Source organism: Leptosomus discolor, chromosome 1, assembly GCF_034619465.1.
Source record: "Leptosomus discolor isolate bLepDis1 chromosome 1, bLepDis1.hap2, whole genome shotgun sequence".
Classification (NCBI taxonomy): domain Eukaryota; kingdom Metazoa; phylum Chordata; class Aves; order Leptosomiformes; family Leptosomidae; genus Leptosomus; species Leptosomus discolor.
Window position 1 is genome coordinate 162,031,223 of NC_141391.1, and position 14,795 is coordinate 162,046,017.

General features: G+C 52.4%; 1 protein-coding gene across 1 annotated transcript; it reads right to left on the reverse strand.

Moving 5' to 3' along the window:
* Positions 1-10,999: 10,999 nt before the first annotated feature.
* Positions 11,000-13,597, reverse strand: KCNJ4 (potassium inwardly rectifying channel subfamily J member 4). The gene is made up of 2 exons (XM_009954042.2): positions 13,560-13,597; positions 11,000-12,329 (listed from the first exon to the last, which is right to left on the reverse strand). Exons 1-2 carry the CDS (start codon positions 13,595-13,597, stop codon positions 11,000-11,002), a joined length of 1,368 nt encoding a protein of 455 aa, XP_009952344.1.
* Positions 13,598-14,795: the final 1,198 nt, after the last annotated feature.

A 14,795-nucleotide genomic window follows, 5' to 3' on the forward strand; every position in this document is an offset into this window, starting at 1 on the left:
TTTCATGGTGCTGGCAAAACACAGCCTCCATGACACAAAAACTGCCCAAGGCCAAGCCCTTGCTTGAAAGCTGAGAAGATCCACACCTTTCATCCCCTGGGCCATATCTATATATATAGATATAGGTATATAGATAGATATATAGATAGATAGATAGACAGATATTCCCAGCCTGGGCAACCTAGTGGTGGGACAATGTTTTCAAAAAGAACTAGATAAATGTGCCCAATTCAAGCTGAGGCAATTGCTTTCTATGGAAAATTTCTGCTCCAGTGGTGAAACTTTGACAAAGTTATAAGCAAGTGAAAACAGGGTCTTAAAAGGGGAAGTGTTGGTAACCTTAATAATAGGAGCTGCTCCGGGCCTCACCTGTAATTAAGGGCCTTTATTGCTTTTTTCCATATACCTTGCCTTTTTTATCCTTGTGGTATTCCCAGCTCCTGTCAGTTTGCAACTGACTCTCCTTATTACACCCACGCTGGCTTGCTTTGGTAAAAAAAAAAAAAAGACCTAATGGAAGAAAAACAAACAAACAGAAATATTCAGGTGCACCCTCAGAGCTGCGTCAGGCCAGGGCAAACGTAGCAGTGGACCACAGGACAGGGCCAAGGTTCTTTGGGAGGAGCTGGACTCAGGGCTGAATCAGCAGATCTTGCTTGAAGACACGTAACCTCGTCCTCCTTGCCTGCACACTGAGTGCTCCTTGGGCACCAAGGCACCTGAGTGCCCAGTGAGTGGTGGAAGAACCTGGCCCAGCAGCCTGGGAAAGATGCAGGGATGCAGTGAAGGCACCGCCTCTGCCTTGCCCAGCCTTGTGGATTCCTCCTCACCTTTCATGCAGCACATCTCCCTCCAAGAAACTCCAGCCCTCATATTTTTTGGAGAAAAGGAGCTGAACTGGTTCCTCTCTCGGTTTGAGCTTTTGGCCCGTGGCCACATCCTGTGGCAGAGCCATCGGCTGGGGCAGCCCTGTCCCATCTTCCTGGAGGGGTGGGATCAGGCTGCTCTGCTCACTTCTCCTTTTCTGCATGGCGCTTGGGATGGCTTTTGGTGGCAACGTGATCTTCTTGAAGCCTCTAGTGAGAGGATGTGCAGCCCAAGCAGAAGAGAAACAACGCTGGGGCTTAGAGACACAGCCCTCTCTCTGTCTCAGCAACAGCGGGAGAAAAGCAACAGAGAACCGAGAAGCCACATTCACCCCTGCAGGAACATTTGCAAATCACACCAAATGAAGTATAGGACTAGTCAGGCAGGAGGCAATTCAGCTGTGAAACAATTTGTGTTTGGGAAGCTGCTTGGAGGAGCAGCTGGGTACAGAAGTGTGGATCAGAGGGGGTTCCCTGTGACTGGAGAAAGGCCAATACTGCATTCTGCTTCAAAAAAGGCCAAAAGATTGATCCTGGGCACTACAGGGCTGGTCATAACTTGTTTGTGTCCTGGAGCGGGTCCTCTTGGAACACATTTCTGGGGACATGAAGGAGAAGGAGGTGGCTGGCAACTGTCAGTGTGGACTTACCAAGGGCAATTAATGCTTGAACAACCTGATCATCTTCTTCAATAAAATGACTTGATTTGTAGGTGAGGGAAGAGTAGTAAAAGTCACTTATCTCAAATTCATCCAGGCTTTCTACGCTGTTTCCCACAACATTCTGATATCCAAGTAAAGGTGTTGTGGTCTCAATAGGTGGACAACCACATGAGTAAAAAACTGGTTGACTGGTCAGGCTCAGGGAGTAGTTGTTAATGTGTTGTACTCTACTTAGAGGCTGGTACTAAGTGGGGTGCCTCAGGGGACTGTCCTAGGACCTGTCCTGTTTAACATGGCTGTTGACAACTTGGAGGAGGAGATGTGGTGCACTTCCACCAAGCTTACAGAAGACACCTAGTTGGAGGGGCAACAAGTCAACATGTCTTCAGGCAGGTCTGCCGTCAGAGGGACATAAGCAGGCTGGAGGAATGGGCCTGCAGGAACACTGTGAGCTCAGCAAGGGCAAACGCACAGCCCTGCAGCTGGGAAGGAAGAGGCCCTGGCCATGATACAGGCTGGGGACCTGCCAGATGGAGAACAGCTCTGTGGGAAAGGACCTGGGAGTCCTGGTAAAAGACAGAAACAAGCTCTTCACAGTGGTGCTCGGTGGGGGGATAAGGGACGACGAGCATAAGTTGAAACAGGTGAAGTCCAGCTTAAACACAAGTGAGATCTTTCCATCCCCAAAGACAGTAAAGCACGGGGAAAAGTTGCCCAGAGAGGCTGTGCGGTCTCCATCCTTAGAGGTTTCCAAAAAAAGCTCTAAGTGATCTTGTATGACCTCTGTGCTGACCCTGCTTTGAGCAGGAGGCTGGACTAGAGCTGTCCTGAGGTCTCTTTCAACCTGACTTATCCTACAGTCCTACTATGCCCAGTGCCCCATTTGTGTATGGCGCGGGTTTGGCATGTGGCAGGTCCGTATGTGCCACACACGTGTGTCCATGGCAAGGGCGAGCTGCAAGCCTGTGTCCCGTGTGAAGGGTGTAGCTGAAAGGGGACGAGGTACCACACACACACGATGGGCCATGGGTGAGGAGCACCCCGTGGCAGGGGAGCAGCTGGGCCAGCAGCTCTGAACGCCTGTGACGAGCGTGCCAGTTTTGCGCGTCCCGGTGAGCTCACCAAGCGTCACAAGCGTGCGAAGCAAGGAGCTTGCGATGCAAGCGTGCGGTGGGAGCGTGCAACGTACGCCAGGGGAGCGAACATGTGGCCGTAGTAGCAAAAATGCATGTGCAATTGGGGTTGGGGGGGGGGGCGCGGGGGGGGAGCGGCGTTTGTGTGGGCTTGTTAGTCACAGCCGCGCAAACCAGCGATAGCTAAAAAGCCTCCCATGTATGAGCATCTCCCGTGCGGACTCAGAGGGTGGTGGGACAGGACATAGCGCAGGCGGTTATGAAACCAGCTTGCCCAGTCAGGACAATATACGTACTGCTGTGGGAGGGACAGGAGAGATAAACAACACACAGGGAGATGGGAGGGCAGGGAGAATGGCTTAAAATGCAGCTTCCCAGCATGCCCTGGTGGATTAGTTCAGCATCTCAGCCCAGCTCCTCTTTAATTCTTATGCAAGGGGTTTCTCTGGAAGGGACAGCCTGTCCTCACCAGCTGAACGCCAGGCACAGGGCACCGATTAACAAAAGGCCATCTCACCACCCGTCCCACGCAGCGAAGGGCGAGAGGCAGCTGGAGACTTGTTCCCTATGAGGACTGAGGTTGTGGGGTTTTGTTTCTGCCTTTCATCGTGCTATTGCTTATCAGGGACTGCAGGACATGCTCGTCTGAGCCTGCCATGGCCTCCTATTCACTTCTGGGTGTGATCTGAAAGTGCTGATTTGTATCTGTAAGGCCCCGTGTAGGCTATTTTGGGGAAAGCACTGTGGCCCAATGAGTCCCAGTTCCTACACCAGGTTGTCTGGACGTCAGGCATATCCGAGTTAGGAATATGCACTGCACTGGGTCTGTCAGAGCTGCCATTTGGAGTCGTAGGCAGTGGTACAAAGGTGATGGGTGTTGTGTACATACCTGTGGAAACATGACATCCTGGCCACGGCTTCAGTGCAGCTGCAGTTGCAGGATGGGCAGAGAGCTATTCTAGGGAACACTCCCTGTTTGTTTATCACTTGCAATGTCCCCAGCTATGCAGAGAGGTGACAGGTTAAACTCTCAGTGGCACATTAAATTCCTTCTTCTGCCACTGAGTGCTTCATGATCTTGGGCAAGTCACTTTGCCTTGCTGTCAGACACTTCCATCCCCCTTTGCTTTCTTTCTGGCTGGGAACAGAAGCTTCCCCTTCTCTTGTGACTGCAGCAGCAAGCACAATGAGGCCATAGAAGACCTGAGGGTTCTGGAGGCTTCTCCGCGGGACAAATCATCAAATAATTACAAGGACTCAGAAAATCTCATGTTTTTCACAAATTTCTTTTGCATTTTAACAGCTGACGATGCCTTTTGAGCTCATGAGACCATTTGACTGCTGCAGGAGAGCTGTGTCTCAGAGCAGCGGGGAACACGCAGCTTCATCCAACCAGTTCAACTTCACCAACATACCTTGTACCTCCTCTGCAGCACCACTGCAGGCTGCTCTCACCCTGACTTCCCTCCTCCACTGACCTCAGACCGCTCTGTCCCATTGGCACCTACCAAGTTGCGGAGCACTTCTGGCTCCTTGGGCACTCCAGAGCTCCCAATTACTTAACTCTGGCACCCTGGGTGCAGCCAGTCACCCCGTGTCTGCAGCTGTCTGCTCCAAAGCTGTTTTTCATCACAGCTCTTCCCTGCTTTCCCCAGGCTCTTGCGGTGCTGGATGGGTCACAGAGCACAATGCTGTGTCCTGGAGAGCAAAAAGCACATGGTGTAACCCAGCAGCCTGGAGATAAATGATGGCTCTGCTTTGCTTACGTTTAATCAGCTCCTTCTGTGTGGTACCGAGTGTTCTGCCATAGGTCTGCATCGCCTGTCATGTGCTCGCACCCACTCTCCAACTGATTCATTATTTTGTCCCTGAGAGAAGCATGTGCAGGCTGCAGGTCGTGTTATATATATCTTCAAAGTCTTCTCTGGAGTTTCTGTGTCAGCTCGTCCTCCTCTGTTCAATACCCCAGGAGTGGTGTGCAGGCCTATGTCGGGTCCCTGATAGACATGCTGTTGCTGGGTGAGCATCTAATCACCTGTCAGGAGCAATTTCAAGCTCCTTATTCTCTCGGTCGCATGGCTTTTGTAACGAGGCTTTGTATCATACAGGCCTTCAGATGACTGTTTCCGTGGCTGTAGCACTGGGACATTCAAACAACTCTATCAATGCACTACAGACAGGGACCCAAATATTACCAGGTCCCAGGTTTCAAGATGTGCTATTTCAAATCTGGGACCAGCACCAAAATAATCCTGCTAATTTCAGAGGTCAAAAAAACTTTTAAAGCTCAAATATCCAGTGTCTCACAGACTATTTCAGGATGGTGTTTGTGTCCATCCTGAATTTCTTCACAGGCATTAAGGCAATGAAATCACATCATTCCACTTTTCCTCTTTCCATGCTGACCTGACTTTGATAGCGGGTTGCTTGGGGTCTGTGTGCCCAGGATGCCCAGAGAGCAGAGCATTGCCCCCACTAAATGCTTCCATCTGGAGCAGATGTGGTCAAAGGTAAGCAGTATACTGATGGCCCACTGACTGCACTGCTGGTGTTGCTTTCCCTGGCAGCTGGAAGAAGCCCAGGAGCCAAGGCTCCGTACAGTTTGCAAGCCAGGCTGTCATTATCTAATGTTCTGAGGGGGTGTGAAAAGGTTGTTTGCCAGAAGAGCTCTCTGGGCATTGCAAACCCTCTACGTGAGAGCCCTTGTGCTGTCGAGGATGCATTCGAGTGGGGCATTTCTCCACTATGCTGCAGTTTCACTGCCCCTCTCCTGCTGGGCGAGCGTGCTCCCCTGCCACTGACCTAAGTTGTGTGTGTCCCGTTGAGGGACTGAATAACAGGGAAAAGGGGAGCAAATCTCATTCGTTGAGCACATGCAAGCAGGCAGGGCTTGCGAAGCCACCGAAGGACACACAGGCAGCAAGGCGACAACCAGAAGGACCTGACTCCGAACCAAGATTTTCTCTGCCTAACTTCCCAGGGCTGGCGCGGCTTCGCAGGCTTTTCCCCAAGAAGAAATCAAAGTGGCAGCACACGTCTGAGCTGCTTTCAGAGTCAGCGGGTGCTCTGTGAAAGCCATGGCCTGACCTTTGTTGCAGGTTATGGGTGCAGCGCTGGTGGTGGGTGCCGCTCCTTTCAGAGCCTGCCTTCCCTCAAGATCAAACGTTTCGACTCCCGACCCCCCCAGCTCTGACCCACGGCACTGCCCGGGGTGCCAGCCCCAGCCCAGGGAGGATGCCGGGACCCGCGGGGATGCCAGCCTTGCTTTCATCTCTAGATGGTGCTCTGGGGCCAGGCAACGGCCGGGCTCCTCCAGTTTGTGCCAATCCCCTCAGCCTCCCTAGTTTGTGTCCTGCCGGCGGGAACACAGCGGGGCTGGGGAGGGCAGGACCCCCACCCTGCTGACCATGGCAGGAGGAGAAGCTTGTGTAGCCCCTCCAAGAAGTGGCTACCGTGTCGGCCCCTCCTGGTGTGACATCCCCTGGCCGTGGCATACCGTGCCATGGGCGACTGCGTCCGCAGCCTGCCTCCCTATCCATCCCTCTGCTGTCCCCCTTTACCTGCCCCAGTGGGGCTGCCCCCGCTGGCCCTACACCACCCCAGGCTTTCGGCCTCCCAGCAAGCTGCCTTCCCTCCTGGCCCCCTCCTGCACAGCCAGCAATAGTCCGTCCCGGCTTTGCAGATTTAGCACAGGGCCGGTGCCTGCGGGGTTTTCCGATAGTGGTGCTCCATTAGGGCCCAGCTCTGCTCTTACCACGGGCAATGGCAAAAGTCCCATTGACTTCACAGGGGTGAGAGAAAGCCCTTAATGGCCTGGGAAGGTAAGGCACTTTTTTTCTTTTTCTTTTTTTTTTTTTTTTTGGTGACATTTAAAACCGTGGCCACTTCATACTGCCTGTCCAAAAACTGGGAGAAACCTCAGGCCCTCCTGCAAAGGCAAAAAAGGGCTGCTAAAGCTCAGAGTGAGCAGAGAAGGCATTTTGCTGCACAGAGGTCATGAGCCTGAGTGCAGCTGCTGGGGCAGTGCCCTGTGCCCTGCTCTGCTCCTGGGCAAAACCTGGACGAAATCCACCTGATTGGAAAGGAACGTGTCTATTCAGCAGCACAGACATTTTCAACACCATTTCCTGATCATGGAAATCCAAACCCATTTTCTCCTCGTTTGAGATTATTGTTGTGTTTCTTGAAAATATTTTTAGTCACAGCGTGTATCATAATGTTTTGCTGAGCAAGTTTTGGGTGAGTTGAAAGGTGCCAATGACAGTTTCTTTTCAAAAGGGTTGTCCAAAAGTGTCACCAAAAATAAAACATGAACAAGTTTCTCAAGTGTCATTTAAAACCACAAAATTAATCTGAAAGCTGGCAAGGGTGACAGCAGCATAGTTAGTTGTCATAGGGTGGAGGATCTGAACCAGTGCCTGGATCTTATTCACAGGGAAAAAGTCCTTCCTCTCCCCATTATCTATCTGGTATTTGAACAGCTTTCAATAACAAGCCAAGGAAATCATCCAGAAGTAAGTCAGGAAAGAATTAGAGGTTGTGGGCAGATAAACAAAGAAGTGATGTCTTCCTTCTCAAAAGCGAGCTGCCAGCCCCTCGGGATTAGGGGCAGGTCTTGGGGAAGGAGTCCCTCCGTCAGATCCTGGAGGAGGGAGGAAGCCCAGGGACATTGTGCCTTGGTGTGCAATAGAGGTGCCTTCTCTGGAGAGCACAGGATGAGAAAGTGTCACCTACCTGAAAGCTGATGCTCCACATATTGTATGCAAAAGCCAAAATATCAGGTGTGTTTACAGTTGTGAATGGCTAGGAGAGACGATTTGCAGACTCCTTAAAAATGTCCAGTCTTCTTCTTTACAGCAAACAGCTTTCCAAGGTGGATTCTCCCGGTGGCTCGTCATGGGCTCCATAAAGGAGTCCCCAGCATACAGCCAGAGAAGCGCTTGTGGCAATGGATGCTGCTGTCACAAGGCATTTGTGTGTATGTTGTTGGGTGTTTATGGGATGAAGTTGTGGTATAGGATGGGTTATGCCCCTGTGTGTGACGTACATGTGTGGGTACGTGCAGTGTGTACTTGGGCGCAAGTACTCTGCGATTTGAGCGTGCGGGTACAGAAGTACCTGTGCAGAAGAATGTACGTACCGCTGTGTATCAGCAAGGCCTGTGAGCGCATGTGCAGCTTGCAGAGGCAGAACAGCACGTTTTAGTGGGGCAAGTGACCGCATCATGCCATCAGGTGGGCTATGTGTGCCTGAGGAACGTGACATTTTGACAACGTAAGAACAGCTTTGGGAGGAGTGCCTGACAGGAGGAGGTTTACCCATCACCTCCTGCACTCAGGCTGTCCCTCTCCTTCCCTCTGCCCCCTCACCTCCAGCCCCTTCTCTCCCTTGGGTCCTCCTCAGCTCTCTCCGCTCTCTAATGATGTGACAGTGTTGCCAGGTTTCTCCCAATTTTATTGCGAATGGCAGCGGCGTAGCTAGTTTTCACCCAGGCCTTGGTGTCTTCTCCACTGTGATGCCAAATGTGACATGAAAATGGCCAGCAGGTTCAAACATATGGAGGGGGCTGGGATACTAGCATGGCCATAAGATGCTTAGTCCCTTAGCCTTATTGCAACCTTTTCCCATTTTTCCCACAAAAAGCCCTGCCAGCTGAAGCGAGGGGTGGCAGTGCTGGCCTGTGTGCTGCCTCAACCACCCCAGCTGTGCATATCCACAGCCCTGGTGCACCTCAGCTGCCCCATCCTTGCCTGGCTTCCCTGGGCCCTCAATTCTTAGAGATGAGCCTCCCAAGAGCTAACAGGCCATGGGCACTTCATCCCCACCAAGCAGCGTCGTCTGTCTCTGAAGGATGCTGCACCTCGGCAGGGGGGCGCCCAGCCAGGCAGGTTCACCCCTCTTCTGGAGGCCACCACCTCAGTCTGTGTCCTGGATGCCCGTGTCCTCGCACACAGAGTCCTTCTCTCTCGGTCCATTAGTTTGTTTCCACTGCCATGGCCAGTGGCAGGCACCCAGCTCTGAAAGCTGTATTAAAAGCCAGGTCAATACCAGCCCCTGCCTGTTCCCTCTGGGGAAAATAAATAAATAATAAAAGGAGGGAGGGACTTCATTAATTACCAATGGGGAGGAGAGGTGGGTCAGGGACACACGTGGAAAAATGAGTCTGCGTATCAAGTCAGACATGGGAAAAGCCAGGAGGCACCAGGATCCACGAGCTCCTGTCCCCACTTTGTGCCTGATGGGAGGAGACAGAGGCATCAGGAGTGATGCCTTTCCTCCCCCCACCCCGGCCCCTACTGATGCTCTGCTCTTCAGTTGTCTACTGTCTGCTTTGCCCTCATCCTCCCACCAGGTCCTCTTCCCTTCTTGCCAAGGCTTCCCGAAGGCGTCTGGTCACTGCTTGGGTGCAGAGCAAACCCGCGCAGGACAGCTGTCCCCCCACAGAAGCCACATGCCGGGATAAAAAAATGGCCACGTTTGGGTCTAGACCCATCTTGTTTGTCTATCCCTGCTCTTTCTCAAATGCACTCCCATATTACCTCAATTTCTCTTCTTCTTTTTCCCTTCCTCCTCCTCCGCCTGCCTACTGTGCCTGCTTCTTCCTCTCACTCCTGCTATTTCCTTCCTTCCCCTTCTGCTTCTTCCCCCCTTTCTCTTGCTTCTTGAACCAATTCCAAATCGATATAAAGATGCTGTTTTTCTGCTTTGTAGATCAGGGCTTGGGTGGGACATAATTTCTTCAGTCATTTCCCCCATAGCACAACTGTTGGTGCCCAAAGCAGCTTCCTGAGCTACCTGTTTGTCTTTCTGCCCTCACATCATCTGCAGTTTTGAAGGAGTGATTCTGCTGGTCCTAAAGGAAAAGGCTCAGCAGGTTTTCGCGTCTTTTGTGAAATGATAGCAAAGTGATGTTACAGGTCTAGCCCTCATTGATGCCTTCCCTCATTCCATAGTTCTTACTTGCCTCTAGCAAAAAAAGAGGCTTTGGGGTTTTGGGGGTTTTTTTGAGCCTTACATCTAGAGCAACGTCTTGCACATCTCTACCTCTTCATCAAGCATATCTATAACCCTTCCCTGAGCAAAACTCTCGTGATCTCCAAAGCAAGCAGGATTGTTTGACCCATCCTACTGGTAATTTTAATGAAAATGCATCCCTCCCTCCATACGTTTTGAATGATCTTCTCCCTGAGCAAATTCTCTGAACCTCTTATGGTAGGTCTTTACCAGAAAGGACCAGAACAAGGGAGCCTTCGTGGTGGAGCTTCCAGGCACCAATGACATACAAACAGCAAACACCAGCACTAAGAACTCTCATCAGTCTCTATACCAGGCTGCAGCCTTGGGGTCTCTCCTTTGCTTCCAAACCTCCCCCTGGGATATTAGACTTTATTAAAAATAAATAGTTACAAATTCAGTTTTACAGCTGATGGCAGCAGGGAGAAGAACGGAGGAGGTGAAAGGAGCAAGTCGAGGGTCTGCTGTCCAGTCAGGTCACTTTGTCATCCTGGCTGTGCTGTGCCAGGGAGCAGTCTGAGTGTGCAAGCACAGGGCCCTGCCTCCTCTGCCAGGCGTCACAGGAGAGGAGCAGGACATGTTTTTGAAGAGGACTGGGAGAACTGGGTCTGAGTCTGTGGAGCCGAGCTGCTGCTGGAGGTGACAGATGCCAAAAGCCAAAGAGAGCACAGAGTATGCTACGTAGAGCGTCCTTGCCTCCTAGCTTGGCATTTGCAGTGGAAGAATATGGATTTCAGTTCTCTTTCTGTTTTATATACAAAGAAAGAGTCATGTGCAACAAGCAATATACATGCAAGTAAACCCCTCCCTTGAGATCCTTCCCCACTCCCTCCAGGAGTCCTGAACTCTCCCATCCATCCTCATCTGGTCAGTGCTTAGGTATTGCTCCTCTCCTAGTGACGGTCATGACTCTTGACAGCCATCGGCCTACCCACGTCAAGAGGGGACAGAAAGTCTGCTGTTGCCTCAGCAGCAGAAACACTTGTTGTGGGTCCCGGTCTGTCCGTTGAAGGCAGGGACTCCCGTCGCCTCTCCAGAGATGAGAAAACAGGCGTGCTGCTCTCCTGTCTCTGGGTAGGAAAGGGGTCATAGCACAAGCTGCACACACGGGAAGAGCAGTGTATCCTCACTCCTCCTCTAGGCAGTATGACTTCATGGAAAAGGGAGTATATCAGAGCAGCTCCAGGCCTTGAGGTACTCAGGGGCTGAGAGACAGTCACAGGAGGCGTTTTTTGGTGGGTAAGGGACTTATCCAGCTACGTACAGGTGCAGAACGGAGGAGGAGGTGGTGGGTGGCAGGTGTGGAATGGGGAGGCTGGAGGGGTTAGATGGCCGACTCCCTACGGTATGAGATTGTGTCTAGGGGCAGAGTTGCCTGGAGCCGCTCCAGGTCCAGGTGGCTTCCAAAATCCATCATCTGGATGACGCCTCCCTCCTCCTTGGTGCTGCCTCCTAACACCACACCCACTTCATCATCGTCTTCATCTTCATCTTGACTGACAAGAGCCAGCTCATTCTCATAGCAGAAGGCACTGGGAGGTGGGGGAGAAGGTAGGATAGTCATCTTGCTTTCTTGCAGCTCCCGGGCTGAGCAGCAAGGCGTGCCGGCTACCTCGTAGGTCTTATGAAAGCGTGAATAATCCACTTTGTAGTGGTTCTTCTCCTCAAACACAACCGGTTCAAAACGATGACCCCAAAGGATTTCACTAGCAAGGTAAGAGCTTCGTGCCTGTGTGGTCATGGCTGTGGCTTCCACCATCCCCTCCAGGATAACAACAATCTCGAAGTTCTCCGTCTCCAGCTCCTCCTTGCCAATCCCATAGAGCGGGCTCTCCTCATCAATCTCATGAACGATAATAATGGGTGAGACCAAAAATATACGATCAAGGCCCACATCATAGCCCACATTTAGGTCCCGCTGGTCCAGGGGGAGGTATTCTCCTTCCTCTGTCATGTAGGGCTTGATGAGCTGGGCTCGGACATGGGCCTCCACAATATGACTCCTCCTCAGGTTGCCCACCCGCCACATGAGGCACAGTTTGCCATCCCGCACGGAGATGACCGCATGGTGACTGAAGAGGAGGGTCTGTGCCCGCTTCTTGGGCCTTGCCATCTTTGCCATGATAGTACCAATCATGAAGGAGTCAATAACGCAGCCCACGATGGACTGGACCACAACAGCCATGATAGCCAACGGGCACTCCTCAGTCACGCAGCGGAAGCCGTACCCAATGGTTGTCTGTGTCTCCACTGAGAAAAGAAAAGCCCCTAGGAAGCTGTTCACGTGCATGATGCAGGGCTTAAGGAGAGAGGGACCACCTCCCACCACTGGTGCATTGAGGTCACCGTGGAAGAAAGCGATACACCAGAAGAGGAAGCCAAAAAAGAGCCAGGAGACCAGGAAGGCAGCAGAGAAGATCATAAGCATGTACCGCCAGCGTGTGTCCACACAGGTGGTGAAGATGTCAGCCATGTAGCGCTGAGACTTGTTGCTCAGGTTGGCAAAATAGACGTTGCACTGGCCGTTCTTCTTCACAAAACGGTTGCGGTGCTTCCGCCGGGGGGCATGGCCCTTCCCGTTCCGGCTGTGCCCGTTCATGCTGCCCAGTGCAGAGAACTTGTGTCCATCCTCTTCGGTCGAGACAATGCTGTACCTAGAAGAGAAGAAACAGGCATTTCCAGCAGAAATATGCGAAGAATAACAGCAACCACTGAGACAGTGAGGGTGGAAGAATTGTGGGAGGCTCTCAGGGCTACAGTACCCTGTTGCTGAATATCGCAACAGCATGTTTCCCTTGTTATTGCACTATGGTGCCACCCTGACCAAATTGGTGAAGCTCAGCTGCAATATTTGCCATGTCCTGCTGCCAGGAGTTTGTATCTAGCAAAGTCCTGACAGGGCAGCAAAGCAGGAGAAGCTTGCTGTGCTACCTTCCAGCCTTTGTGGTGAAGAGGGATCCAAGGCTTCGAAACCTGACAGCAGCTGGGACAGCTGGGAAGCTTGGAGCAAGCATGCACAGTCTGGCCACATTTTGGCCCTGACATTATGTAAGACCGGGAGTTTCTATTTTCTCCTCTGCTTTCCTCACTGATTTCATGGTGCATTGGCGACAATGTTTATACACTTCCTGTGCTCAGGACAATTCTGTTGCCACAGCAACACGCATGGCTCCTGGCATCCCGCATCCGAAGCCAAAGGTGTAATTTGGAGATCAACAGCCAAAGCGCTGGCAGTTTCCCTGGCAGAAGCTCCACATGCACTTTCTGGGAGATGTTTGCCCCTCCGTCTCCCCTCCCTTGCAGGTGGTGCTGCTGCTGCCCCTCACATGCTGGGACAGTTGCAGATACTCCTTAAAGGCTTGATGGCAGAAGATGCTCTGACCACCGAGGAAATCAAGTGGGTGCACAGACCCATGAAGAACGCTCTGCCCTCATGACCACTGAGCAGCAGTCTCCCAGGACCCCTCAGGCTGGCAGTGTCTCCCTCCCACCCCACATGGGGTTGACATGTCAGCTGGGGCCCTCCAGCATGGACTTTATGACTGCCATCCTTGTCTTACAGCTAGGCAAGCATTGGTGGCTGGAGTTGTGATTCCTGGGGACATGAGGCTTCTGCAGCACTGCTGGAATCTGTAATTTCTGGTCCAGCACCATGCAGCATTTTGCTTCCTCTCCATACTACTTCTCTGAGCACTGCCCCTATGAATGGCGTGTTTTGGATTGGAGAAGAAGAGAGGAGCCATACTTTGGAGCAGGAAAGACCCTGGCAGGCATTTTGAGAAGAATATACCGAAAGGCAGGCTGAAGGCAGGGCTTGAGGGGCCAGATGACAAAGGACGAGGCCACTCGGGGCAGCAGCAGTCCTTGAGAGGAGGGTTACTCACCGGTTGACTCGGACACTGCCCATGGCTCGCTGTATCATCAGGTGTCAGGGGGCCGCAGGAGCTGGGAGGGTGTGGGATCTCATACAGCAGCACTCACATGGGACCAGGCGGCTCCAGGTTTCACCTCTGGCGAGCTGGGACCCGCGTTGCCATTGCAATTTCTCCTGGGCACGTGCCTTGCAGAGAAGGACGAAGCAAAACCCAGTCAAAGCCTCCCCTGACAGCACCCATCCCAGTTCCAGAGTGCAGGGCGCAGGGCTCCCAGCCTTATGCTCAGGAGGGGTCTGGAGATGTCCAGCGGGCACCGTGCTGCAGCCTGGCTTGTGCAGGTGAGGAGCTGACAGACGCAGAGCAGGTTGCACGGCCCGCAGCCCCCATGTTCCCCAGCATCTACCACCGGGAGAGGTGCAGGGCCAGCCAGTCACCACTCTCCAGATCAAGGGCACAAGGGCTGAGCAGCTTGCAGGGCCCTTGCCCTGAGCCATTATATTAATATCATAGCTTACACTAGGACGGGAGCTCAGCCAGGCTAAATACCTCACACACAAGGACTAACGAAGCACAGACATGCACGGCAGCCCTCAGGGTTCCCCATCAACCCAGCATGACCCAGAAGGGATTTATTTCCAGGGGGTGCGGAACATGCCCCCTGTTTCAAAGAGGATTAGAAAAGCGATGGGTAGAGCCAAAAAGGAGAACTGATGGAAAGGAATGGCTTAGGGGTAGCTGAGGAGAAGCCGGTTAGAGCAAACAGACCTTGCGACATGCCCTGTCTATAGCATCCAAGGAGCGGCTCAGCAGCAGAGCCCTGGGGAGGATGTCCAGCAGATGTTACGTCCCGACCCGATGCTCCCCGAACTGAAGAACAGGGAAACTGAAGACTCAAGAGCCGACCTATCCCGCCTGCCCAGATCTGCTGGGAAGTGAAATGCAGTGAGGGGGCAATGACTCACAGATTAGGAAGGGCTTTGTACACCCGTGCTAATCCTGCACTGTAACCTTGGGATTACAGCAGCCGGTACGGAACGCAGGACACAGACAGAGCCAGCTGCTTCACTTTCTCCTAGCCTCACTGATGAGCAACAAGTGGTTGCCATATCTGAGACAAATTCAAGCATTTTGGGGTCAAATCCAAGGTTTAGAGCTGCTTGCAAGTGGTCATGCACAGACAGGAGAGAGGAACGGCAATGATGTTGTCTGGGATGGAAAAGCTGGCGAGAACCATCCTCATCTCAT